This window comes from Cercospora beticola, chromosome 3, assembly GCF_033473495.1.
Source record: "Cercospora beticola chromosome 3, complete sequence".
Lineage (NCBI taxonomy): Eukaryota > Fungi > Ascomycota > Dothideomycetes > Mycosphaerellales > Mycosphaerellaceae > Cercospora > Cercospora beticola.
In genome coordinates this window covers 2834548-2858905 of record NC_088937.1, presented here as the reverse complement: position 1 = coordinate 2858905, position 24358 = coordinate 2834548, and the positions used below count along the sequence as shown (strand labels likewise).

The 24358-nt window shown below is 53.5% G+C and overlaps 10 protein-coding genes across 10 annotated transcripts; 5 read left to right on the top strand and 5 right to left on the bottom strand.

Moving 5' to 3' along the window:
• Positions 1-297: 297 nt before the first annotated feature.
• Positions 298-2610, bottom strand: RHO25_005095 (uncharacterized protein; the record flags this gene model as incomplete). Its single annotated transcript, XM_023595998.2, has 1 exon — positions 298-2610. The coding sequence occupies one exon, from the start codon at positions 2608-2610 to the stop codon at positions 298-300; it is 2313 nt and encodes a 770-aa protein (XP_023456462.2).
• Positions 2611-3244: 634 nt separating this feature from the next.
• Positions 3245-3896, top strand: RHO25_005094 (uncharacterized protein; the record flags this gene model as incomplete). Its single annotated transcript, XM_023595997.2, has 2 exons — positions 3245-3356; positions 3409-3896. The coding sequence occupies 2 exons, from the start codon at positions 3245-3247 to the stop codon at positions 3894-3896; spliced, it is 600 nt and encodes a 199-aa protein (XP_023456463.1).
• A 608-nt stretch (positions 3897-4504) lies between these two features.
• On the top strand, positions 4505-5344 carry RHO25_005093 (uncharacterized protein; the record flags this gene model as incomplete). Its single annotated transcript, XM_023595996.2, has 1 exon — positions 4505-5344. The coding sequence occupies one exon, from the start codon at positions 4505-4507 to the stop codon at positions 5342-5344; it is 840 nt and encodes a 279-aa protein (XP_023456470.1).
• Positions 5345-7643: 2299 nt separating this feature from the next.
• RHO25_005092 (uncharacterized protein) lies at positions 7644-8570 on the bottom strand (the record flags this gene model as incomplete). The annotated part of the gene is made up of 1 exon (XM_023595995.2): positions 7644-8570. One exon carries the CDS (start codon positions 8568-8570, stop codon positions 7644-7646), a length of 927 nt encoding a protein of 308 aa, XP_023456471.2.
• Positions 8571-9260: 690 nt separating this feature from the next.
• RHO25_005091 (uncharacterized protein) lies at positions 9261-10912 on the bottom strand (the record flags this gene model as incomplete). The annotated part of the gene is made up of 4 exons (XM_023595994.2): positions 9261-10373; positions 10431-10654; positions 10717-10763; positions 10824-10912. 4 exons carry the CDS (start codon positions 10910-10912, stop codon positions 9261-9263), a joined length of 1473 nt encoding a protein of 490 aa, XP_023456468.1.
• A 693-nt stretch (positions 10913-11605) lies between these two features.
• Positions 11606-17686, top strand: RHO25_005090 (uncharacterized protein; the record flags this gene model as incomplete). The annotated part of the gene is made up of 1 exon (XM_023595993.2): positions 11606-17686. One exon carries the CDS (start codon positions 11606-11608, stop codon positions 17684-17686), a length of 6081 nt encoding a protein of 2026 aa, XP_023456469.1.
• Positions 17687-17879: 193 nt separating this feature from the next.
• On the bottom strand, positions 17880-19689 carry RHO25_005089 (uncharacterized protein; the record flags this gene model as incomplete). The annotated part of the gene is made up of 2 exons (XM_023595992.2): positions 17880-18487; positions 18534-19689. 2 exons carry the CDS (start codon positions 19687-19689, stop codon positions 17880-17882), a joined length of 1764 nt encoding a protein of 587 aa, XP_023456466.1.
• A 513-nt stretch (positions 19690-20202) lies between these two features.
• RHO25_005088 (uncharacterized protein) lies at positions 20203-20712 on the top strand (the record flags this gene model as incomplete). The annotated part of the gene is made up of 2 exons (XM_065602621.1): positions 20203-20282; positions 20406-20712. The coding sequence occupies 2 exons, from the start codon at positions 20203-20205 to the stop codon at positions 20710-20712; spliced, it is 387 nt and encodes a 128-aa protein (XP_065458693.1).
• Positions 20713-20972: 260 nt separating this feature from the next.
• RHO25_005087 (uncharacterized protein) lies at positions 20973-21563 on the top strand (the record flags this gene model as incomplete). Its single annotated transcript, XM_023595991.2, has 1 exon — positions 20973-21563. One exon carries the CDS (start codon positions 20973-20975, stop codon positions 21561-21563), a length of 591 nt encoding a protein of 196 aa, XP_023456467.1.
• Positions 21564-22110: 547 nt separating this feature from the next.
• On the bottom strand, positions 22111-23659 carry RHO25_005086 (uncharacterized protein; the record flags this gene model as incomplete). The annotated part of the gene is made up of 2 exons (XM_023595990.2): positions 22111-23498; positions 23548-23659. 2 exons carry the CDS (start codon positions 23657-23659, stop codon positions 22111-22113), a joined length of 1500 nt encoding a protein of 499 aa, XP_023456464.1.
• Positions 23660-24358: the final 699 nt, after the last annotated feature.

Below are 24358 nucleotides of genomic sequence, written 5' to 3'. Positions count from 1 at the left end.
CATGACCATGGACATTCCAAAGAGTGCTTAGCCGGATCTGATCGTGCAACATCGCTGACATCCTTCCTGGCCGAGACAGATAAGCGACTGTATATTGCTTGCTTTACCGATCGATGGGTTTGCCGAAATACTGGGTCGAGTCGTTGTTCATTGAGTTGGATATGTAGAGCAGAGTATCGTTCTGCCGATGCTGTGCAGTTCTATGTCCTGAATCCCGACAAAGGTCGAAAGAAAATCGCAGTCTAGTTGACACCTCCAACGCCTCGCTAATATGCTTAATGTAGAAGGATGCAACGATCACAGCCCACGCTGTTTCTGAAATGCAAGATCCATCAGTCTCCTCGCTATGAGGCTTTCATTGTTTCCATTACCACTCCTTCTCTCCCGGCTAAGGTCTCGTTCGAACGTGAAAGGGTCGTCCAGCTTTGGAATGCTTCGCCTCATCTCATCTCCCTGTGTGGATGCTGGTGACAAAGGTGAACGTGTCCCTTGTGAGCCAGAATCCAGATCCATGTTATCGCTGAAGCTTCGACTCGAAGGGCGTGACGGCAAAGTGGGCAATGTGGTGAATTGTCGCGGTAGCGTCGGTGTCGGCACATCGTATTGCTGCTGTGCAACCGGTTCGGTGTTCGGCATGGATTGTGCTAGATACGGTGGAGGTGGCCATCTCGACTCTGACATTGCAGGATCGAGAGCGCTCCGTCGTCGCGCGTTGTCTTGCGCAGGTGTACAAGTCGTGCTGCCAACATTCGATTCCCTGCCAGATTTGTACGCACTATAACGGGGCTCTGGCATCTGTATCTCGTTTCGCAGTTTCTCTTTGCCGTCGGGCACTCGATTCGCAAACACAACGCGAACTGATTTGTACAAAAAGTATCTTCCTTTCGAAGGGCAGCAGATATGTAAATGGATCAAATATCGCAACATGGGTTTATCGTTGGGATCTCCAGTCGGGCTCAGCGCAGCTTCTGGCCTATCGGTGCCGTAGTTGGCACGCGAAGTGAGCGGCATATCAATGATCGGTCCAGCCGAGTAACTGCGCTGACGTATGAAGGTCTTTTGACCTGGTTCCATATCGGAGAGGTCGTAGGGCACGAGGAAGAGCTTGACAGCAGTTTTGTTGGGATTCTTAAGCACAATCTGCAGCTGGCCTTGCTGGGGTATGCGATAACTGCCGCCTGGCGGTGCTCTAGGTGAACCAGAACGGCGCTTCTGCTTAGTGCGCCTCCGGCGCGTTGCTGTGTCGGGCCCAGAACCATTTGGCGAGCTAGCACGACTGCCATTATTACTATGTGAGGCTTGTACCCTCTCTCGTCTTCTGTCTCTAGGCTGTTCAGCACTGGGTAGACCATTTTCCAGATCTACGAGGCCGACATAAGGACTGGGCTGATCGATCGCTGGCGTCTTGCTTGCGGCACCATAGCTGTAAAATACTGCGGGAAAAGGTATCTGTACGTGAGGAGGACATCTCAAATTTGACTTGCAATTTCCTCTTCCAAGCACACCGATTTGCGCCATGAAATTTAGAGGCTTCGATGGCGTAGTAGACATACGACCTCGGAGTATCGACTCTTCGTATGAGCCAACTAGGGGCGCATGAAGAAGTGGTAATTCAGAGACAGATGGCCTTCTCTGCCCTGCTCGTGGGGTATGTGGTAGACTGGCGTAAGGCGATGTGGGATTTACGGATCGACTGGGCTGGTGGGCTTGGTACGGAAATGATTTCTCTGATCGCAAGGGTGGTGCAACGCGGGCTACAGTCGGATAGTTAAGCGCCGATTGGAAGTGGTTGAACGAGCGTGGCGAAAAGGTATGGCGACGACTTTTCTCCGGACTCCGCAGGTCTTCAGAAGTCGGCGGCTCAGGCGTATCAGGCCGCGATGATTGCACGAGTGGGCTGGTGGGTGGCTTGTAGACGAAGTTTGCAGCAAGTGAAGCGTTTGAGACAGTACGGTGTCGTTCGGGGCGAGGGATCGGAATGGCGTGCTCAGCACGAGTTTCGTCTTGCTCTCGGCGAAGTGTTCTATATGTTGCTGGGAACGCCGGATGCCATGGCACAATAGGCGAAGTCGAGAGCACAGTATGTGACTCTTCTTTGATAGGTGTTTGAGCGCTGAACTGCTCCGATGGTTGACTTTGCTCCCTGAAGTCGCCGCGGTGAAGAGCAGATCGCGGTCTCTCGATCTGCAAGCCCAATGCCAAATTGTCCTGCTGTGCTTCTGGAGACTGTGCCCGCACATCTTGAGCGTTTGCCAGTGAGGAGAAAGGCACTGGTGACCTGCGCTTCCGCTCCAATCCATTCGAGACCGGCCTCTCGGGCTCAGGCGAAGTTGGACGAGATTCTCTGCTCTTTATCCTAATGATCCTGCTGTACTCGCTCGAAGCGGGTCGTTCGAGCTCAGGCGAAGATGGCCTAGAGCCGCTCTTGATCCTCCTGATCAGCTCCTGCCGATCCAGCGTGCTTGACTTGCTCCCGTTGGCCGGTGTCCGTGGTCGTCCGGTGTAATATGGATTGAAGATGTTCGGATTCGCGGTACCATTGTCTGGGCTCACCGCCCTCGCCTTCGCCGTACTGCTCCTCTCCTGCTCGCCGCTGCTCCGAGACGACATTTGTCCGGACTGTGGCTGGCATTCAGGGCATCCATTATTCACAGCCATTCCTCGCTCGGAGCCACCAGTCTGGCCCCGAGCACTTCACGTCGTCACAGGGCAAGTGGGAGTTTGCAGGTTTGCAAGATGATTCAGGGTGTGACTCTCGCGGATTTGTGCTTATTGTGGGCGTGCCACTATGACCATGTCTGACGTGGCGAGAGGGGTATGGGAACGGCGTCTGAGGTGATTGGAAGTGCGAGTGGGTGTTTCAGGTGGTCGACTTCCGTGCGGCGGTGTTGGTGACAAAGGAGTGCTCCAGCGTGACGTCCACCTTGCTGCCGCACCTGAATGGCTGCGGGGCGTCGCTTCTGCAACTGGGTCGAGTGTGAGGAAGTGGGAAAGAGCAAGCAAGAACGACCGTTTCCCCTCCGGCTCCTGTCTCCCCTCCTCTGCCGCCACGCCGAGTCATCAGCCAAACGAGTATCACATGGTTCATCTCGCGTCATTTGACTTTCGGCGTTGCACGCTTATCGTCTCCGGATCGATCCATGTGGGGCCTTATCCAGGCGAACGACGATTTTCCCGACTTCCGACATCGATTTCACGCTTGCCCTGCAGTACCAATTAGGTTCCTCGATAACAAGTCGCAAAGATGTCGGAAAAGAGGAAACGAGATGGCGACGATGGCGGCGAGAAGAAGCGTCCAAAGAAGGGCTTCCAGGTCGGGCCTGCAAACTTGCCGGATGGCGTCCACCGTCGAAAAGGTAGAATCGCGTGTCGCCCGCCAAAAGCTAGCGGAGAACTGACAGGAAGTAGTGCAAAAAATCAAGGCCGACCTGATCGAGAAGGCGAAGATACGAAAGGAGTACGGAAAGCTGAAGAAGCAGGGGAAAGTGCCTGAGCAGGAAGAGAGCATTCCTATCCCAGCCTCCATGGCAGCAGAAATCGAGCAACAACAAGAAGAGCCAAGTGTAGCACCGCATCCTGACCGACAAGTCTTGATGGACCAGGAGGAAGAACCCGAGCAGGAGCGAACGCAGCGACGGGAATGGAAGCGCAGGCCGAAACATGCGCCTTTCAGCAAAGAGTACGAAGAGGCACAGCAGAGAAAGGCAGAGGCCGAAGAAAGGCGGAAAGCCCGCGAGGAGGCACAGCGGCAGAGAGAACAGAAGATTGCCGAGCGCGAGAAGTTCAGGAAAGCAATGGCGAAGGCTAGGACGGGAGGCAAGAATGGCCAGAGGAAGCTAGGTCGCGAGAGTCAGCCGCTGTTGGAGAAGGTCAAGAGGTTGATGGGTGAGACGTGACGTGAGGCTTGGACGTGCACGATTTTTATACAACTGTTCTGCGGAATTATATTGCGATGACTGGCCATGGATCTGGAGATGATCGATCAACCTTGCAGGCATGGCAGAAGGGCAGGCTAGATCCTGCAGTCCTCCTCGCCATCTCCTACGGAGTCCGTTGATGGTCCAGAAAAGATTTTTTTGCGTGGCAGACGTTGGACTCCTTTTGCCGGTCTTCTGAAGCTCTGGACTGATATGTCCAGATTGCTCGCGGACTCTTGCTCACTGGTCCCTTTGGACCAGTATTCGGGACTTCCGTGTACGACTTTTCAGAAAGCCAGAGCACTGAGTCTACGTTACAAGGAAGCAGCTCGAAGCGCTAGAAGTCTTGGATGACATGAACACGACACGAACTGCTGCAACCACACATGTAAAAGTCCGTCTACTCTTTGGGAGCGCCTAGAGCGGGAGTGGAATGCCTGGGCGTGAAAGGAGAAGCCACAGAGCATTCACCCTTCAGTATCGACGTCACAAGCAAAGAGGGCTTTTTCTCCCGCCGCTCTTTCAGATCTTCCTCCCATCCTCTCCAACCTTGAACGATGTCTGTATAGTCAGTGCACGTCGCAGCGATGAGGGTCAAGCGACGCCCTATATGCACGACAAGGGTCCACCGCACAGTCAAGATCGACACCGCCTGGAATCCACAGGAGGCGACAACAGGTCTCACTCTACGCCCGACGACGGCGCACAGTGCCCCTCCTAGTCCTGAAGCAAAGCCCTTCCGTTTACGCGACCTGCCCTCGGAGGCTCGAATCGAGATTTACAAACATGCTCTCGTAAAACTTGAGCCGATCAGACTCGAGCTTCGCAGCGGTTCGAAGCACGGCCGAGAAATCGTCAACGCTGACCACAAACGAAACTATAACCACCATCACAACGGGCGGTTTCAGGCGTACGACAAGACGAAAGGCGAATGGGTCGATGCGCCTCCTATTGAGAACGCCATTATATTCGTCAATAAGGCAATCTGCCTCGAAGCAACGGCAGTACTATACGGCAGTAATACGTTCACGTTCAAGACCACCACGGCACTCGACCACTTCCTCGACACCATTGGTATGCGCGCTCAACACCTGCGGCATGTCATCGTCGGCCCGAAAGGATATGTCAAATCCACAGTCAAGTCTGCAATGGTTAAGCTAGCTGCTGTGGCTACGGATCTTCGAAGAATCGAATTCTCTCACGATGAGTTCTGTCCCTACGATGATCCAAAGACGCCTAGGATCAGGGATCTCGTTCAGAATTGCGCGCCGCTGCTTCGTGTATTGGAGAAGGAGTTTGCCAACCGCAATGTGGATGTCAGTCAGATCCTCCAGATTGGTGGCGAATTCTCGTGCTGCTGGGAGGATGCAGGAAACTCGGGCGAATTGCAGAGATGTATACAGGAGATACTTGATGAGGAGCAGTAGGATGGACGTACAGGGGGTAGAGAGGGGGGAAAGACGAGTTGATTTGGTTGGCGCATTGGCTCTTCTACGCAGCAGAATATGTATGTCACATGTCGAGAAGGATTCTCATCATGATTGACTATTCTCCGCGCGGGAAGGGTCGATCGTGGTTTTGGATACCACCCTTGCAGAGTTGCTTGTGGTAGCTTGCCAGTATTACGCTACACATGACATACATAATCACGACACGCAAAGCATGCACAAACAGTCTGCTTCAATTGTCCATTCGTTCAGCTAAATGCTGCAAGCCTACGACCACGCTCTTCGTAACACAGTCGAGGGAGCGACTGTCAAGAATAGACCTGAGCGCCCATCAACCACAGCCATTGCCCCAACACATCTTACTTCGACTTCGCAGCCCACTCCGCGCCCTTCTTGTTCATCGTAGCCGTCGCAGCCTTTGCAGCAAGATCTGCTGGGGAAGTTGTTGACTGTTTCGTCGGCCTTGGCCCAGTATTTTTCCAAGCGTCGCTAGGACCAGCAGTGCATGTCATTCCACTGCTGCTACTGCCACTGTAGCTCGTTGGTTGCCTTGTTGTTTCTGGCATGGTTAGAGCTGATGAGGGGTTGTTCGTTGAGATTGGGAGTTAGGTTTGGTTGATTGGAGGATGATTTTGGAAGGTGTGTGTGGAGAGAGAGTAAAGGGAGGTATGGCAAGAGGGTTCTATATCGATTTCGTGCATTTGGTCAATATTGAGAGTGGAGGAGATGTTGATTTGTATGTGTTCTGTGGCGTTTGTAGAGGTTATTGAAGATAGATGTGTATGTGTCGATGGAGGATACTATGTTCCAAGGCTTTAACATCGTTAAACACCCTTCAATGTGTGTAGTGGCAAGCAGATTGTTTTTCCAATCTCATCGATCTTCTACTCGTGGCCATTTTGCGCTACACTACTCCGTACATGATTCGAATTGCGCAGATAGGGGGAAGTATCGCGGTGAAACGACTGTAAAGCATTGTTGATTGGAGACAGGATTTGAGATCTCAGCATGAGCTACGATGCACTGATCTGTTGCAATCAGATATGTGTTTGCTCCGTCGACAGCCTGCACCGGCCATTGCAGGTACTTCCTATCGAACGAGACTGCCCATGGCTCCCAAACCCCTCAACCCCTACTTGTTTCCAGCAGTTCTGTAGGCCGCTCTCTGCGATGGGTAGGAGCCCTCTGTCCTTGCGATCAAGAATATCGTTGGGTTGGATCCGGTGTTTGTAGGTAGAGACGAAATGCTTTTGCCAATCGAGAAAGAGAAAGGAGAAGAGAGTAGGAAGACGCTCTCTGATACAGAGATGATGCGCTCATTCTGGTAATTGGAACAATCGTTGGGTCGTATCGAGTGTGCAGAGAGGAAAAGGTTTCGGCATCCGAGAAATAGAAAGGAGAAGGGGATATGTGGCGCTCTCTGATATAGTGGTGAGTTCCTCATTCTGGTAATCGGAACAATCATTGGGTCGTATCGAGTGCTGTATGTAGAGACGAAGAGCTTTTGCCGACCGAGGAATGAAAAGAGAAGAGGTAGAAGGGCGCTCTCTGATACCAAAAAATGACCCCCGTGCTTACGTTTGCAATAATCGCTGGCTCGTATCGCGTGCTTGTATGTAGAGACGAAAAGCTTCTGCCCTCCAAGGGAAACGAGAAGAGGCCGAAGGGTTGACTCTGATACCAGGAAGAGACGCTCGTGCTTGCGTTTGCCATAACCGTTGGGTCGCATCGTATGCTTGTATCCAGAGACGAAAGGCTTTTGCCACCCAAGAGAAAGGAGAAGAGGACAGAACGGCGCTCTCCGATGTCAGGACCAGACCCCTGTCTTTGCGTATGTAACAATCGTTGGGTCGGGTCGCGTGCTTGTATGTGGAGACAAATATATTTTCGCCAGACGAGCAAGAGAAAAGCGGAGAGGGCAGAAGGACCAGGTGAGAGTAGAACAAGTCAGCCATCGGTGCTGCTGTATGTCTCCGTAGTTTCGGGTTCGACCTTGCCACTGGGGGTGTCGTCTGGCTCCGTGAAATGACAGTCGTGATCTTGGTATTGCTTATTCCGACTGACCCGTAGCGCTTGAAGACCATTCGAAGTTCAACGCAACTCTATTGTTCTCGTGTATGTTCTTGTGCGAAGATAGGCGAGCCCCAGATTGATATCCGTGTATTTGTGCTTGGAATAACGCTCCGTAGCGGAGATCTGTATGTCCATACATAGAAAACAATGCTTTTAGTGAATTAATCGTGTAGAACATCGAGGCTCATCTCCGTACTGTGCCTTCTCACTCTTCATCGAGGTATGCTCTGGCAATCTCCCTGAAAGCTCCCTCGAAGACCTCGAAGTCCTCTCTGGACTGGCCGGCCATGTCGTTCAACCACACTGTCCCACGTGTGAATTGAACTATATCGCTGACCTTCCAGACCCGATTCGATGCCTTATACTTCTTCTTCAGCTCTATCAGAAACAGCCGAATGACTTTGTGGAAGGCGCAGGCCCACGATTCTGGGTCCTGTGGGTCTTTGGCAGCCTCCTTCGCCTCCCGATAGACCAAGCGCTCTGGTAGGTACAACCGATGAAGACCGCTAGCGTTCTCCAGCGCTCCCAAGATCTGCTTGAGCTGCTTGAAACCTCGGACCTTCTGGACTTCGACCTCTCCGAGGTGCTTGGCTGAAGATCCAATGACTTCCACAAATCGATCCACGCGACTGAACACTTCATTCTTGAAGATGAATCGGTTCATTCTGTAGGCAACAGGTGCTGCCTCGTGGTGAATTTGTTTGTTGACGAGCAATAGGCTCAGTCCACTCGGGGGACCGCCAACCCACTTCGCCGTCTGATGGTCCCAAATCTGGCCAATATGGGTCTTGCGGTTGCGAAAATTGGGTCCGCAGACCAGCTTGGTACTCTCGGTTGGACCGCGCTCAACGCCTCTCTTTCTGCTGAAACTGCCGCTGTAGATGTCGATCTGGTAGCCTTTTCTCTCGGCGAACACATATCCATAGATTCGCTCGCGCAGTTCAGGCGGGAGATCAAGGAGGCGAAAGCCAACCTTCGTCTGAACTTCGATAATGAGTCGACCCTTCATGGTTCCATCCGGGACTACGGTTGTCTTGATGCTGAAGTCGTTGTGGTTTTGCGAACGGAGCTGTTCCACCATTCTCTCTAACGAGACGCTGTTGGGCATGTGGTTGTCCGGTAGTGTCGACATGGCTTGGTTCTTTTGTTGAGTGTCCAGTGAATGAGTACGTTGTGTAGTGAAGTGCTATTGATCAGGGATGCGAGTCGACTGTTTTGGTGGATGTATCGTATCGAAGGTCAAAGGTGTAATTGGTGAGAAGTTCTGTGGTTTTATGGTAGCTGTTGATGAGTGAATGCAACTTTTCATCAGCATCGGCACATGATGGGCAATCTTGTGCTCTACCATATTGTCATGTGAACTCCTGCCTGCCTGGAATAGAGCCAATTGGCTTTTCAAAGCCGTGCCTGCCTGTCGAAGTGAATAAGTAATCGTGAACTGAAGGAAACTGCCCTCGAGATTTCACTTTGAAGTCTTGCAACTGAAGAACATGAAAATTCCACACAACTTGTCATCTGCTCCTTTGATGGTACATCCCTGGGCTACTATCAACGAACAAGCACAAAAGTTGAGGGGTTAGATACTTGACACGTGCTCTCATATGCAATATCCATCCCCTGTGAAAGACCCGTCTGACTCCGTCGCATTTCGCTCACTATACACATTTCCACAATCAAGATGCAAATTTCGCCTGGGTGTGCTGCTGCTGCTGCTGCTGCGTTTGTTCCGCAGCTTGTCCTGGCCTGGGCTGTCAACTTTGACTTCTATAGTCTGTTGGTGCTCCTCTCATTTCATGTCTGCTTTCCAATCCGTGGAAAATGCTTATAGCAGAAGCTCGAGTGGGTTCTCGATGACCTTCTTCAACTCGCGCATGAACTCGCCACCAACCGCACCATCGACAACCTTGTGGTCGAACGAGCCAGTAAGGACGATCTGCTCTTCCCACTCAACACCCTCACCATCCTCGCTTGGCACGGCAACCTTCTTCACGGCACCGACTGCCAGGATGGTGGCTTGAGGTGGGTTGATGACAGCGGTAAATCGATCAATGGCGTCGTTCATGCCCATGTTGGAGATAGTGATAGTGCCGCCCTGGTATTCCTCTGGCTTGAGCTTACCATCGCGTGCACGCTTACCAAGGTCCTTGATTTGTGATGAAACAGCCTCGAGACCAGATCCAGTAACGTTCTTGACGATAGGAGTCATGAGTCCAACGGGAGTAGCGACAGCAACGGAGACATCGACAGTGTTGTGTTGACGAATGAAGACCTTGCCGTTCTCTTCACGCCATGAGCTGTTGGCAGCTGGGACCTTGCGGGCAGCGTGCGCGAGAGCTTTGACTAGGAAGTCGTTTACGGAGAGCTTGTACTTGCCGTCCGCCGATGAGTTGAGTGCCGCGCGGAGCTTGAGGAGCTTCGATACGGAGACGGCGGATGCGACAAAGTAGTGTGGGTTCTGGTTCATGGACTCTGTCAGGCGCTTGGCAATGGTCTTGCGCATGGAGCTGGCCTCGAGATCCTCGAAAGTTGGTGCTGCACCAGCACCGGCAACTGCTGGAGCAGCGGCGGACGGCTTCGCGTTCTCAATGTCCTTCCTCGTGATCTTGCCACCTGGACCACTGCCCTTGATATCCTTGAGTGAGACGCCCTTCTCCAGAGCGAGCTTCGCAAGAGCTGGTCCGATGACCGATCGCTCGATCGAAGGCTGGAGCTTCTCGCCAGTAGATTCGGATTCGACAGCCTTAGGAGCCTCCTGCTTTGGTGCTGGTGGTGCGGTTCCAGATCCCTCGGTGTTCGGTGGCTCTGATGCGTCTGCTGCTTCTTGTCCACCCTGCTTCTTGCTCTCGGAAGCAGACTTCTCTCCACCGGCATCCTCGATGCTGAAGCCCTCGAACGCTGAGATATCACCTCCCTCTTCCACCATGACAGCGATTGGCTAGAGATGTGCGTTAGCATTCCCCGAAGTTATCCCAATGGCTTGTTCTCAGCTCACGTTGCCAACGGCGACATCCTTCTCGCCCGACTCCTTCAGGACCTTTGCGAGGACACCCTCCTCTTGGAACTCGAAGTCCATCTGTGCCTTGTCTGTCTCGATCTCGACCAGGACGTCTCCGGGGGAGAGGGTGTCACCGGGCTTCTTTTGCCAAGCCCCAATGTTTCCTGCGGTCATGGTAGGCGAGAGGGCGGGCATGGAGATGATGGTATGCGGCGGGTAAGCTGTACATTGCCTGTTAGAGATTGTCCGAGATGCTTTTCAGGTTTTCCGGAATGTATCATACATTTAGAGGCATAGTAGCGGGCCAGTGCCGATAGGGCAGGTATTCTGCTGCGAAAGGCATTGCGGTCAGCTCATGCTCCAATGTCGCCAATATGCACGTCTACACACCTCGAGGCATGTTGTGTCTTTAGCTGTGTCCATGCGCCCCGTGTTGCGACTCCCCGGGAAGCTCGTGCGAGCAGCGAAGCGGAGCCCATTGTGTTTTTGCGGCGGCAGCTAGCTCTGGAGCTGTGCAGGTCGGGAGGGAGCAGAGGTGGCCGGTCGCTGCGACACTCTGCACGCGGAACGGGGCAGGGTGCGGTGGAGGAGAGGCGCGCAAATGGCGAGGAATTGATGGGGGAGGAAAGGCGTGTGTTTGGGGGCAGCGAGCGGGTGAGTGAATGGAATTCCTTGGACGTTGAGTAGCGTTCGGGAGTGGCAGGATCAGTGAGAGCTCCGACGACAATCACTTTTGTCTGGAATCGGCCCGCAGTGACCCTGCTCAGGCTGCTCTATACTTGTCGCGCGCAACCGCAACTCCGACGACGCCTTACGTTATCTGCAGCGCGCCCCCGACCACCGCGGACGTGTTTGTGCAGGCGAGTGCACCAGGATATGCGATTACAGTTCTGTAGTTCAATGTTCCGACGAGCAGGCGCGGAAAGTTGCACGGCGGGCATTTTGCGCCTAAGACAACACGTTGCGTAGGGCTGGCGGTGCGCTAGTCGATCTCCCTCACAAAGAGAGGGCCAAGTCCATAGTCCCCTATTGAATACACCTTATGCTCCCTCCGCACCACCACTGGGAATTCGTCGGCGTGACCCCACGAGTATATGAGGAACATGTCACGAGCGTAGCATGCTCGACGAGACAGCTGCTTCCACCCTCCGTCGCATCGATTCAGCCTGCTCATGGCCCACGACCAAGACGAGCAGCAAGCAACCGCTTCCCCGGCGGAGCTCGAGCTGACAGCACGTGAACATGGAAATGCGCCCACAGAACAGTCGCCAGACATGGACCACGACACAGATGCTGCCTACGAGCACGTAGATTTAGATGACGAAGCTCCCGCCGACACCGAGAGCACAGCGCATGAGGATACAGAGCAGCCGCAGGAAGATGTAGCAGCACCGGATGCTGTCGACAATACCGAAAGTCAGCAGCATGATGCCACAATGCCTACGGTCGAGACGAACGTCCAGTCCACGCCGGACAGTGTGGCCTCGCCAGCGACCGCGAACGAATCGACCCCAGACACTCCCACCGCACGATCGATAGCCGGCACCACCCGGCAACGAACAGACTCGCAGTCGACCACTGCCACGACTGCTACAAAAGCATCAGTCCGGTCCACGCGGACGAGCATGGTCTTTGTAGTGTCAGCCTTGGAGAACATTGCTGCCTCCAAAGATGCCCGCAAGCGAAAGGAGTTGCTAGATTCGACCCAGCGGGCACTCTCTGCGATCCGAGCTGCTCAAGGGGATGCTTCTCAGATCAGCCCGGAGGTGCTGTTCGAGCCTTTGAGTTTAGCATCAGAGTCAACGACAGAGGCGGTGGTGGTCTCGGCACTGGACTGCATAGGCAAATTGATCAGCTACTCCTACTTCTCCATACCTGCAACATCGGAAGGAGAGTCAGCTGAAGATGGCAGACGACCGCCGCTCATCGACAGGGCAATCGACACTATATGCGATTGCTTCCAAGGAGAGTCGACTCCGATCACGGTGCAGATGCAGATCATCAAGAGCTTGTTGGCTGCCATTTTGAACGATAAGATTGTGGTGCACGGTGCAGGCTTGCTTAAGAGCGTGCGGCAGACATACAACATCTTCTTGTTGAGCAAGAATAGTGCGAATCAGCAGATCGCACAGGGGACACTGATGCAGATGGTAGGCACTGTCTTTGAGCGGGTCAAGGTGCGGTTGGCGAACAAGGCATCTCGAGCTCCTACTGGTCTTGGGTCAGGCAATGGCGTGGATGGACACTCAGATGCATCATCTGTGGTAGGCGGAGATGAAACGCCGTCCGTCGCAGAGGTAGCCACTCCGGACGAGGAAAAGGCACAACCCAAGATGACCCTGCAGACATTCGAGACACGCAAGTCATTCGACGACGCTCGGATTACGGACAGCGCTCCGACCATGGTGACCAAGGCGAAGAGGCCTGGCAAAAGGTCAAGAAATGGATCCGGACCTGATGTCCCATCGATCACTGTGCAGGACGAGAAGTCAGAGGCCGTGACTGAAGACGAGGAAGAGGACGAGATTTACATCAAGGACGCCTTCTTGATCTTCCGAGCAATGTGCAAACTCTCTACAAAGGCGCTGCGCGTGGAAGACGCCGTGGATGTGAAGTCGCAGGGGATGCGATCGAAGCTGTTGAGCTTGCACATCGTTCATACGGTTCTGTTCAATCATTCAATCGTGTTCACATCTCCATATTCCACGATCCGGAGCTCTTCAAATACCGAACCCACTGGCTTTGTGCATGCGATCAAGCAGTACCTCTGCCTCAGTTTGAGCAGGAATGGGGCGAGCAGCATCAATAAAGTTTTCGAAGTCTCAGCCGAGATTTTCTCCTTGATGATGAGACATTTACGATCACACCTCAAGCGCGAGCTAGAGGTGTTCCTCAAGGAGATTTACATCGCAATCCTGGAGAAGCGTAATGCTCCACAATGGCAGAAGAGCTACATCGTGCAGCATGTCTTTGGGCGAATCGGGTCTGACCCGAGAACGCTTGTTGAAATATATTTGAACTACGATTGTGATCGGCAGGCATTGGACAACATGTACCAGCGCATAATCGAGCATGTGAGCAGAATGGCGAGCCAGCCAGTGACAGTTAACGGCCTGCAGGAGCAGGCATATATAGATGCTACTGCAAAGCAGAACAGCGCCATGTACGACTGGCGAGACCGGGGGACGATGCCCCCGAGTCTCACGACTGCAAACATGAGCTCGCCACACGAGGCTGAGCAACAATACCCAGCCGAGTACGCGATGAAAATCCAGAGCTTGGAGTGTCTGCTGGAAACGCTTCGCAGCATGGTGAACTGGAGCCAGCAAGCGCAATCGGAGGTGCCCAACGCCCCTTCGGCAGACTCTGATTCACGATTCTCAGTCGAGGATCAACGAGAGAGTATCGACACAAGAGGCGATGCTGAGGCTACTGAGGTCCCTCCCACACCACGAGTGCCTGACACTCCATTGCCGGAAGATGATCCCGTGGAGCTCGAGAAGGTCAAGCAGCGGAAAACGGCGTTGAACAATGCCATTCGCGCATTTAACTACAAACCGAAGCGCGGTATCAAGCTGTTGATCGAAGAAGGTTTCATCACTTCTCCAGATCCTCAAGATGTGGCCAAGTTTTTCTCCGGAAACGAGCGCATCAACAAGAAATCGCTTGGCGAGTTCTTGGGCGAGGGCGACGAGGAGAACATAAAGATTATGCACGCGTTCGTCGACAATATGGACTTCTCGCGAACGAGGTTCGTCGATGCATTGCGACGATTCCTGCAGTCCTTCCGTCTGCCAGGTGAGGCGCAGAAGATCGATCGTCTTATGCTGAAGTTCGCAGAACGTTATCTCACCGGCAATCCATCTGCATTCGCCAACGCAGACACTGCATATGTGCTTGCTTACAGTGTAATCATGTTGAACACTGATCAGCACTCTGCACAGGTGAAGAAGCGCATGACCGTGGAGGACTTCATCAAGAACAATCGAGGTATCAACGACAATGCGGACTTGCCGGACGAGTATCTACAGGGCATCTTCGATGAAATCGCGAACAACGAGATCGTGTTGGACACGGAGCGAGAGAATGCAGCGAACCTGGGTATGCTGCCCCAGCAGCCAAGTGGACTCGTCAATACCCTGGCCAATGTCGGTCGCGATCTGCAGCGAGAAGCTTATGCGCAGGCGAGCGAGGAGATGAGCAACCGTACTGAGCAACTCTTCAAGAGCCTGTTGCGAGCACAAAGGCGAGCAGGTGGAGGCGCTGCTGCAAGCGCAAAGGGACGATATCTTGTCGCGAGCTCACCTAGGCACATTGGACCTATGTTCGAAGTGACGTGGATGAGCTTCTTGACTGCTCTGTCGGGCGCGGCACAAGAGAGCCAGAACATCGAAACCATTCGCCTGTGCATGGAAGGTCAGAAGCTCGCAATTCGCATCGCTTGCGTCTACGATTTGGAGGACCCCAGACAAGCGTTTGTGAGCAGTCTGTCAAGGAGCACAAATCTCTACAATTTATCCGAGATGAAAGCCAAGAATGTCGAGGCACTGCGAGCACTGATCGAGATTGCTTATACTGAAGGCGACTATCTCAAGGAGAGCTGGCGAGACATTCTCACATCAGTGTCACAGCTTGATCGATTCCAGCTGATTTCAAGTGGTGTAGAGGAAGGTGCTGTTCCTGATGTGTTGAGGGCGAACAGCACATCGCAAAGCCCACAAGTCAACGGCAATGCCAGGAAAAAGAGCCTCAACGCACAACGACGGCCTGCGACCCGCGCTGGCAATAGCAATTCATATCATGCCGAGATTGCAGAGGATGCAAGAAGTGCCGACATGATTCGTGGTGTTGATCGCATCTTCACCAACACAGCCAACCTTTCCGGCACAGCCATCGTTGACTTTGTCAAGGCATTGACGCAAGTCAGCTGGCAAGAGATCCAATCTTCAGGCAAGTCGGAAACACCGCGGACATATTCCCTGCAGAAGCTCGTCGAAATCTCAGGCTACAATATGCTTCGTGTCAAATTCGAGTGGACAAGCATTTGGAAGATCCTCGGACAGCACTTCATCGATGTTGGCTGCCACAACAATACACACGTCGTCTTCTTTGCACTTAACAGCTTGCGACAGCTGAGTATGCGTTTCATGGAGATCGAGGAATTGCCTGGTTTCCAGTTCCAAAAGGACTTTCTCAAGCCGTTTGAGCTGATCCTGAGTAACGCTCAGCAGGTCACAGTCAAAGATATGGTCCTCCGCTGTCTGATACAGATGATACAGGCCAGAGGCGATATGATTCGATCCGGATGGAGGACGATGTTTGGCGTGTTCACCGTTGCTGCCAGAGAGCCGTACGAGAGCATCGTCAATCTGGCCTTCGACAACGTGACGCAAGTGTACAATGAGCGCTTCGGCGTGGTGTTGTCTCAATCGGCTTTTGCGGACTTAGTCGTGTGCTTGACTGAGTTCAGCAAGAATATGAAGTTCCAGAAGAAGAGCTTGCAAGCTATCGAAACGCTGAAGTCGACAGTTTCGAAGATGCTCAGGACGCCCGAATGCCCACTCAGCCAGAAAGCGCCCGGACACAAGGACGCACCACAGGCTACTAACATACCCAAACAGCCAGTGCGACGAACACAGGAAGAGCAGTACTGGTTCCCGGTGCTGTTCGCTTTCCACGATGTCCTTATGACTGGCGAGGATCTGGAAGTCCGTTCGCGAGCGTTGAACTATCTCTTCAATACTTTGACCAAATACGGCGGCGACTTCCCTCGCGACTTCTGGGACGTGCTGTGGCGACAGCTGCTCATGCCAATATTCATGGTGCTGCGGGACCGTAAGAGCGTCAACGTGGAGGCTGCGAACTCGGAAGAGCTGTCTGTTTGGTTGTCGACGACCTTGATCCAAGCACTGCGGAACATGATCAGCCTGTTCACGCACTTCTTCGACAGCCTGGAGTACATGCTCGACCGCTTCTTGGAGTTGCTCACGCTGTGCATCTGTCAAGAGAATGACACGCTCGCACGAATTGGCAGCAACTGCCTGCAACAGCTCATTCTCCAGAACGTGAAGAAGTTCAGCCCCAGTCACTGGGAGAAGATCGTGGCAGCATTCGTCGATCTTTTCGCGAAGACGGAAGCGAAGGAGCTCTTCTCGGCAGCTACGTCGTCGAGCTACTCACGAGAAAGCTCATACACAAATGGCGCATTCGAGAATGCCAAGGCACAACCTCGCGATCTTGCTGCCGATGATGCGGCGTCCGTGATGTCTGCCAACAGCAATGCGCTGGGAATGATCAACACCGATGAGCCTGAAAGGCCGAACGGGCTTGACCGTGCCCCCTCGAACACTCTTTCACTCTCCCCTGAACACGAGGACCCAAGCCCCTCGCCTTCACAAGGACCCCGCCGACGCCAATCCGATGCCCTCGAAGACTTCAGCAACACAGGCGCCTCCTCCCAACAACAACAAGCACCCGTCGTTGTGACAGCCGCACGCCGCCGCTACTTTAACCAAATCATCACCAAATGCGTCCTCCAACTCCTCATGATCGAAACCGTCTCAGAACTCTTCAACAACGACGCAGTCTACGCTTCCATCCCCTCCCACCTCCTTCTCGAACTCATGGCCCTCCTCAAAAAATCCTACCACTTCGCAAAACGCTTCAACGAAGACCGCGAACTACGCGGAAGACTTTTCCGCGAAGGATTTATGAAACAACCGCCGAATCTCCTGAAACAGGAATCCGGTTCTGCGTCTGTTTACGTGAGCATTCTGTTGCGCATGTATGCGGATAGTTCGAATGAACGAGCGAAATCTCGACCGGAGACGGAGAGGGCTTTGATTCCGCTTTGCAAGGATATCATTGCTTCGTATATTGGGCTTGATGAGGAGACACAGCAGAGGAATATTGTGACGTGGAGACCTGTTGTCATTGATGTTCTTGAAGGTGTTGCTGGGTTCCCTGATGAGGAGTTCGGGAAGCACGTGGAGGCTTTTGCGCCGCTTGCTGTGGGGTTGATGGCTAGCCGCGACCCCATGGGCGGTGAGTTGCAGAGGGCTGTGATGGGGATTTGGTCGAGGGTTTGTGAAGTGAGACTGGGGATTGAAGTCCCAGCGGAGCTTGTTGGTGGCGCTGCGGGAAAGGATGGCGGGCAAAATGCGACTAGTCCTGGAGGGACGCGAGACAGGCCGGGCGTATTTGGTGGGAGAAGGATGAGTCGGGTGAATAGTTTGAATAGTGGTGGGAGGTGAAGCTAGAGAGGATAAAGAAGAATATGATATGAGATATCGTGAAACGATGTCTCTATTAGGCAGCCATACACGCGAGCTGGACATTCCGCGCGCGTGCTTTGATCAATTGCAGAATGTCCCCTGTGTACACGCAGACTCGATCACTATTCTGAAGAGATATCGAATTCCAGCTCTACTGATTTTTCGCATATTGCTAGGCATTCAACACGGGAATATTCCGTTCTAAATACCCGTACCACTTCGGCAAGGTACGCTTAAAAGGCGTATCCTTCATAAGATCTTCAATCGCCGAGGCCCATTTGATCAGCGCATCTTCTCTCCACGCAGTCTGCATCAACGCAAACCCAAACGGCATCCCGCTATCAGTATTCACGCCTGCTGGAATTGTGATCACTGGATAGCCAGCTTGTGCAGCAATTTGGTAGGTTTGGCCCACGTCAGGAGGAACGAGGATGGCGTCTAGTTTTGTGCCGTTGGGTCCTAATGATAATGCGTGATCGATGCCGCGTTCGCGAGTGCTGGTTCGGCAGAAGTTCAGTGCTTGGAAATATGTTTCGTCTTGTATGCCGTTTGTTTCGAGGCTGGCGAGTAAGCCGTCTTGACCTGAGTAGAATGCTGGGTTGCCGAGAGGCCAGGGGTTGCCGCCTTCGCTGCCATCATTTAAGTAATTGTAGGCTACGATGTCTTCTAGTGATCGCATATTCGTGTTGTTCAGTTCGGCGAGGTAGTTCTTGAGGTCTCGATAGAAGTCGACTTTGATGTAAGTGTACTCGCTCTCGTTGGGAAAGCCGCGGGTAGTTCCTGGTGCTTGTCAGTCATCGTTCTCGGAAAAATATTTCGAGCATACCGTAGTCCCAGTTCCAGCCATTTGGTGAAACGATCCTCTCATAGTCCAAAATCTCTGTGTTGTTGACGATTCGAGCTCCGACTTTCTCGATGAGATCAATCATCGAGGTGAGCACTTCCTGTTGTTCAGGCGTAGCGAAGCGCCAAAAGCTCTGCCATGGCACGCCAAATGTAGCGGTATGCAATGATGTACGATCAGACAAGAACTGAGTATAGCCATGTGTTGGTGTGCGGTCAATCTGGGACAATGTCTGATTATCCTTCTCGTCTGGTCCGTAGATTGCATCAAGCACGTAAGTCGCATCCCGAACACTCTTCGCGAACACGCCTACAGTATCCTGGGTGAGTGACTCTGGGACCACGCCGGCGCGAGAAGTCAACCCAACAGTCGGCTTGATCCCAACAATTGCGTTGCGTTCTGCTGGGTTGATGACACTGCCATCAGTCTCCGTGCCAAGGGCAAATGGAAATACATTCGCGGCAACACCAACAGCTGAGCCACTACTACTGCCTCCTGGATTGACTGTCAGGTTGTAGGCTGAGCGACATTGGCCACCACGAGCGGAGTACCCTTCACTGTAGTTATTGCTTCTCATACTCGCCCATTCGCTAAGTGTGGCTTTGCCGAGCAGTACTGCTCCTGCTTCTCGAAGCTTACGAACAACATGTGCATCTCGAGGCACGATTGAGCCCTGTAGTGCCCAGCTACCAGCGGTTGTCTGCATTTTGTCTTTGGTTGCGATGTTGTCCTTGATCATGAATGGAAGCCCATGTAAAGGTCCTCGCACATGGCCGGTCGTCCGCTCCTGATCTCGCGCAGTTGCGATTTGCATGAAGTCCGGGTTTATCTCGAGTACGGCATTCAGGTAGTCATCTGTCTGCCACATTCGCTGCATGTAACAAAACGCAAGTTGTTGCGAAGTGAGTGTGCTTTGCGTGAGATAGCTCTGGATCTGGTCGATCGAAGCTTCTTCGATTTGATGCCCATGGCACAGCGGCATTGGAAACAGGTTACTGCTGTTGGCGACATTCTGACCCGGGAATGCTTGGTAGTCTGCCACTTCGGAGTAAGGCGAAAGACATGTAGAGTTGCTGTGATTGTTGGTGGAATGGGCAAGCACTGTGTCCAATAGTAGCAGCGCGATGTATGCAAACATCTTGGGCAGAGCTACCGTTGTCACTCTGGCCTATGGAGATGGCCGACTGACTGATTCGAGGCTGTTCATGTGTGCAAACGAAAGAAGCAATCATACCTCAGCTCTGGCGGCGTCATGGCAGGATTCCTTGGCATGCATTGGTCCTTTTGCGATAGTGCCACAGTTACTCCCAGCATGGAAGGGAATAGGCAAGCCGCCCAACATGGCATACAAAATGACGAGGTAATGGGAAAGAGTCGCCCTTTCCTTTCGAGCGTATCGCGCCGCCAAGAACTCGCGCTCGGCTCCACCTGGGCATGCACTTGGATCGCCACTGCAACTTCATCTGCAAACTCATCAACAATCATGTCGCCTCCATTTGAGAAGTGGTTCATTGCACGATGCACTGCCGCAAGCCGGCAAGCCCTTTACTAATTCGAGGACTAAACCTCCTCCAGGATGTGAGGAGCTGACTGATCACTCTGGGCAGCATTCGATACCGATTGAGGGAGGCCGTGTAACGCCCGCGCTCTCATGGAGTTCGTATCCCCGGGTCTGATCTCATCGCACGGCCTCGTCGTCCACTGCGGTGTTCAGTGCCAGTCGAGAATGAGGTAAGACAGCTGGGGCGACCTATTCTCCCATCATGGGTGAGTAGGCATCGAAAAGTGCTGCCTTCGCTTGGGGTGCGAGGACTATCTGGAGGATCTGGAAGGTCGTGGTGCTGGTCCGTACAGTACGAGAAGTACTGTCCGGGGAGTCGGATTGGAACTTCTTGCGCCGCCGCCGCTCGTCTCATCATCGGAGACGCGTCTTCGCGTGTGTCCTGGTCTGAGACATCGTCCTCGAAAGTCGGACTGCGGCGCAACACAGGCACCGGATACGACTGCTCCGACAGCTGGACGTGAAGTTGAGCTTGAGCTCGCTTCCAAGAGCTTGCTGCGCCTCGACGTGATCGAGGGATCTGGTCGAGACTTCAAGCATCCATCTTCGTCATTCTTCCCCACTTTTAGTGCAGACCTTCCCACGAGGCCGAGAAGCTAACTAGAGCACAGGTATGCCCGGCCACGGGCGAACCTCCAATGGACAGCGAATCAAGGTAACACCTCGAGCTTGGCAGGCATGGGTAGTAGAGCCACATGCCTCGTTTACTAGACCCGCTGACTGCATGGCTGACGGGTCGACAAACACACCTTAAATCGACAACCCTACGTCTATCTCCCAGATTCGCCCCTTCAGAAGCGCTCGACTCAGACTCTTGACATCGACACTTACAGTCCACTCACCAACAGTTCGAGGTCTAAATGTCACGCAACGGGACTTCTCCATTTGAGGTGTCCGCGCCATTGAGCTTGTCCTCAGGCCCTGACTCCAACGAATATCCCTCTACAGATAAGAAGCCGGATCTGGAGCGACACATCTCCCACATACCGCAAGACAGCGACCTCGAAGATGAAATAGAAGAGGAAACCGCGCACGATACTTCCGGCACATCCGGCGGCGGCATCAAGTCCAAGCTGAAAAAGCTCAAGAACCGTGTAACGCACCACTCTCACGACAAAGATAAATCCACCACTCTCTCAACAGATCCCACGGACCGCATTGAGAAACGTCACGATTCAGGCAACGCGACTTCAGACTTCGAGATCACTCCCGGCATCGGCGGAGTCAGCAGCGCGAGCAATGCTGGTGGAGACTACCTGACTGCTTCTTCTGCAGAACATCACAAAGCTATCACGCCAAATCTGGAACGCCATATATCAGCCATCGGGCCTGACGGGACTCTCAGTCCGAGTGCTGCGAGTCAACAGCAGCCAAAAGGTCGATCACCGAAAATGGAAAGGCATATTTCCGGCATACCGCAGGACGATTATGACAGCGATCGTGAGATTTAGCGAGTGGAGTTGAGAATTTTTTCTTTCTTGCTGGTGTAGTTTTTGACATTGGTGATGCGAATACATATCGAATGGCATGGCATGGCGAGGAGTCAACGTTTTTTTGTCGGCACGAAGCTACTTTCTCTACGGCTGCGCCAAATTTAGCTCTGCTGAAGCTGCAGAATTATACCTATGATGTTGATACTGGAAAATTCCGTCGCGCATCTAGTCGTATCCCGCTTTCGAGAACGATCACAGTGCAGCCGGGTGTCAGTGCGATCTCGAAACCTTGATGTGTCGGAAACACTGGGCACGGACCTGTACCGTGATGATAGACGCAGAGAGCATGCGCATTCGCAGCCTTTACTAGAAGCTTATGTGCGAGTCGTAAAAGCTGAAAAGGTGATTGGCAAGGCCAAAGGTCGAATCGTGTTGTACATATCTCATTTTTGGTCCGTATTTCCGTACTATTACAGCCAGATCCAGCTCCAACTGACACAGGCTAAGGGTATCTCATCTATGTATGTACACACCACGACCAAAGTCCTCCCTCCAGTCAGTCGTATCACAATGCCAATCCAACCTGACTAGGATTCTGCACATGCACCCACTGACCTGGTGACTTTCTCCTCGTAGATTTTACATCGAACTCCGATGTGCAAGCGGTAGAAGGCGGCGACACTAGCGAGCGCTCTCTGCTGTGTCCCTTCGAAATGGGCGACGATGACGCACTGATGCAAGGTGACTCGAGCTCCGTCACGGTGCTAACCATCGAAGCCTCTGAAACGGTACGACGGCGCACAGAGTAGAAAGGCTGAGGTGTCGTTGTTTCTGCTGATGCAGTGTTGGAGGACAAGATGTTGGAAAGCCAGCCCGTCACCCTCGAACTCGGTCGCCTGACCACTCCGACTTCTTGCACAGTCACATTAGCGTCTGGCATATTAGTGAACGGGCGCGAGAGGCGAGATTTGACAGGTGATTTGAAGGGTGACACTGCCTCTGGAACAGCTTGACAGTTTGTTTCCAGGCGGAGCGGACGGGAGAATGCAGAGCCGATGTCACTGAGAGTTTCTGACCTCGCACGAAGTCCCATGGCGGGGGCGACAGCGGGAACATGCAGATCCTCGTGACTTGGACCCCGACCTGATTCTGCCCTGCGCTCTTCGACGATTGTGTTGAGCTCAAGAATCTCTTGGTCGAGGTCCCTGCTGTCGGCGGAAGACATGCGGTTGGACTGATTCGAACGCTTCCGGTGGATGCGAAGCCGTTCCACAGACGGGCGAGACATTGATGACGGAGTGCCCGAAGCGCTGGTCTCGATAGCTTGACGACGCAGTGATTTGATTGAACTGGAAGATGATCGAGTCGATAGCGGTGGCCTGGAGGTGTTTTGCTTCTTTGCAGTCTCCTGCGAAGGAGGGTTGTCTTCTTGCGGGCGTGGTGGCGAAGGGTCCCTGCGAGCTGTGGAACTCATCAGCTGGCAGCGCTGCCATGGAGTGTCGCGTGCCTCGCGGTACGAGTCACGATTGGTGGCATCATCAGCATCGGATGGCAACGTAGTCTGTGCGAGCTTGACACCATCACTTGCCACACCAGCTTCGTGACCCTTGAGAACGACAGGCTCTAGTTGCAACGGTTTGAGCGATCGACGTTGCTTTTCGGTCATATCAAGCTTTCGGAAGTCTTTGGGTGGACCGATGCTGATTCTTTTTGGCGACCACAGCAGGTTCGTAGAACTTTTCCTCCTGCCATGGAGTGCCATTCTGCCCATGAGAGACATTTCCCCAAAGTCCAAGGGCTTGAGTGAGGGCGGTCGCTCTGAGATGGGTCGGACACGATCGTCTTCGGTGAAGCTTCCATTCTTTTGTCTGGACAGTGGTTGGGTTGCGTTCACAGACATTGGCTGCAGTGGAGTCGGCTGGTCATTGCAGACTTGTGGTCGCGAAACGTTCGCTACGAGGGTCAGCCATCGATGCGTAGTAGATGTCGAAGGGCAAGATACCTTTTGTGTTTTTCTCTCCATACGTTTCATCGTCCCCCATTGCTGCCCAGCAGCAGAGCAAGGCGGCCAGCCAGCCTCGCACATGTCCATCTTCGTGCACGAAGAGGCCCATTGACCTCGAACTAAGGGATCATTAAGACTGAATGGTCCCGCCCGGAGAGAGAAAGAAGGAAGGAAGGGAGTAGCACGCGGGCGAGTGAAAGAGCAAGATCAAGAAAGGAAAGGACAACGGGTAAAGCAGAAGGCGCAAAGAAGAAGGCAAGACGGGAAGGAAGGTGGTGTGGTGTGAAGATGGATAGCGTCCATGTCGAGGCCGGGCCCTGCAGGTCAAGAAATAGTAGCGCGAGGCCAATCGCGGCTGCGGACGAGGGCGACAGCAGCTGCACGAGCTCGTGGCACCAGATCGCCCACCACCGTCTCTCCTCGCTGCCCCAAATCGTCAGCCTTTTGCTCGACTTTGTCACGCTCACATGCGCTGCTCGCACGAGAACAGCCGTTGGCATTCGGGCCTGAAACGGGGTGCGTCGTCGCAGCGCCGGCCGCTCATTCCTGTGGCCGGCGAATGAGCATCGCGCCCGTGTGGGCAGCCTGACGCCTCGATGGCGGCCGGCGCTCGTTCAGCGCAAGGGAAGGGCAGGAGGTGCTGCGCGAGCGCGTGTGCACGTCGTCTGCGCTTGGTGGTTTGCAGCACAGCACGAAGAGCCAAGCTTTGCAAGGGCGCATCGACCGGGTCCACCGCGCCTGCTGATTCGTCCACCCAAGAATGCTTGGAGAAAGAACGACGTCTGTGCGTGGCGGGCTGCGGATTGAC